At 38.8% G+C, this 2,500-nt stretch overlaps 1 protein-coding gene across 1 annotated transcript in view; it reads right to left on the minus strand.

Annotated features, from left to right (window-relative positions):
- Positions 1 to 2,500, minus strand: part of LOC138052959 (uncharacterized) — a 7,654-nt gene that overhangs the window by 1,872 nt on the left and 3,282 nt on the right. The window contains exon 4 of the mRNA XM_068899566.1: positions 1,228 to 1,376. Within this exon, the coding sequence (XP_068755667.1) occupies positions 1,228 to 1,376 (149 nt within the window). The remainder of the gene's footprint in view (positions 1 to 1,227; positions 1,377 to 2,500) is intronic.

Raw genomic sequence — 2,500 nt, forward strand, 5'->3', positions numbered from 1 at the left:
AAATAGCGAAGATCATCGCCACAATTACAGACAATGGTGTCTGGTTTGGACAAAAAGGAGTGTAGTCTCCTCCCAGGTTGAAGAGTTGTCACTACGAATCACGACTAACTTGTAGCTAGGCACTTTATTCGTTGAACGTCGAAAACTCGCAACTCGGTATATTCACCTGTAAAAAGCCACCCAGTCAAAAAATAATAACTCGGTTTCGACAACCTATCAAATCTTCTGTACAAAATCCTTTGAACGTCTTGCATGGCTTGCGTAGGCGCAAGGTTTTCGAATTGCTCGGCTCAAAATTGATAATGATATTCCTGACAAGAAAATATCCCCGAGTACATGACATCAAAAAAGATTTTAAAAGGTCACGTGACCCCAGACAAGATTACTAAAGGGGAATCGGGAGCGACCGTGAAGACACTTGGGATTAATTAGACAAAGGATAGTAGTTGAGGTTGAGGATTCTTGTCTGCGATGGGCGATTCGAGTATTCCGAGAATCTGGAGGTCGAGCTTCTTTGAGTAAAAGTTGATGATACTGTAATAGGGGACTTAAGTTGCTTTTAACTTTTGCTAGTTGACGTGTTTGAAGTAATTATTTGTGCAAATTGTTGATCCTTTTTCGCCCTCCATTTTTTAAACTTTTTATAATATTTTAATAGCTTGCCAAGAGGAAGTAAAGAGACGGAGAGTAAGGCATAGTGCCGGGATTTGTGAATTTCATGTAAGATAGTTTTAGAAAAGAAAGTCAGTTTCTCTTAGCGTCGACTTCTGTAACCACATGATGTGATATGATCGGAGCGCGACAACATGACACGTGTAGTTGCTCACTGGAACGCCATTTTTAATTTCTTCCACTTCCTAAGCGGAAGTGGCCCTAAATGATCTTCCTTTCCAATTAATCTACAATAAACTTTGGAGCCGAATCAAGCATATGTCCTTCTGTAACCGCCTTGCCTATTGTTTTGGCAGACAAGACAAAGAAGAAGACTGCATTAAGCCGCTCTTTCTCGCGGCGGGGGACGAAGATTGCCATGTCGGAACGAAAACGACAGTCAAGTGAGGAAAGGAAGAGATCGGAAAGAGAGATCTTGTTCTTATCGCCCAAAACGCCCTAAACCGTTTCGCTATGTGGTGCTGGTTAACTCTGAAGAATTTCATCAGTCACGCGTAGTACTTGTTATTTTTGACACCAACTGAATTCCGCCCACATCGACTTCGAGGATCTTACCTTTCCCAGTCATTCCGCCAGCTAAGGTTCAGACCATAAGGAACAAAAATAATTCTTTTCATATCATCTGGTTTGTCTGTAGAGCTTAGCCATAGTTCGCATTCATCCTGGCATGCCATGTAGAAAATGTATGCACCTGTCTTAGGCGCCTGGGAAGGAAAGAAAACAAATGTAAAATATTGAAGTTTTTACCTGCAAATTAATTTTAACTTCTTGACGATGAGACCCAACAAAGCCCGTGTGTTAACTAATTGGCTGGTTCTAAGAGTATTTTATTGACTTTTTCTATGAAACCGTTATATTGAAAAAGTTATGTAGGCAACAGATTTAGAGGATTTTTAATCAAGGCTTCTATCACGGTCTTTGAGCATTATTTAATTTTTAACTTCTACAAGAAACAGCGGGGTGTTTTGGTAGATTTATATCTCTGTTGATAATTTTTTGAAGCCAAGTTAAGAAAGTATGCAGCGATCATTTTCTTCGATGCAACTTACATGTTTGTGGCGTGCCGTTTCTACTTTATTGCCCTCGAACCCAGTCAGTAAGATGTTTATACCCATTCGAAGTTATATGTTGAATTTAAGGGCCCCTATGACCAAAAAATCAATTCTTCTTTCTTTTTTGGATTTCAAAACTATACTAACTAAACACTAAGCGACCCAAGTTTTAAGCCTTGATTTCAAAAAGACACCTGTTTATTTTAACTGGAATTTTCCTATTTAATGGACCACCATTGCTGATAAAATGACGAGAAAGACTCACTAGTTTAGGAATGCAATGCGTGTGTACACGGCTGAATTAATATGCAGCCTAGGAGTTTTGGGCTTTCAGACTTTTAAACTCGTGTTTTGCATATACAATGAGCTGCAGTTACAGGCTGAAATGTTAAGCTAGTGAGTAAATGACGTCATCGTTCCCTAGATCCAACCCTCTGAGGTCGAGGTCCAATCGGTCAGTTTTGAAAGTGAGCAATGGCGGACCGTGAAATCCAAAACTTACACTCAAATTAAACAGCCTTTGGATGCAAATCAATGCTAAAAATTTTGCCAGCTAGGTGTTAAGCAAACACACTTCAAAATCTGAAGAAAAAAAGGAAGGGAATGTTTTGATCACAGTATTAAACACTTCAAGTTCATAAATTTGATGATAAAATGTCTTATAAATAAGTCGTCTTGACGACTACTTTGGCTATTGGTTTGTTGTAATTCCTATTTTCATATTCCATAATACATCTTGTTTACTTCCCCAAAATCTTGGATAATCATTGTTTGCA

Source organism: Montipora capricornis, chromosome 6 (genome assembly GCF_036669925.1).
Source record: "Montipora capricornis isolate CH-2021 chromosome 6, ASM3666992v2, whole genome shotgun sequence".
Classification (NCBI taxonomy): Eukaryota; Metazoa; Cnidaria; class Anthozoa; order Scleractinia; family Acroporidae; genus Montipora; species Montipora capricornis.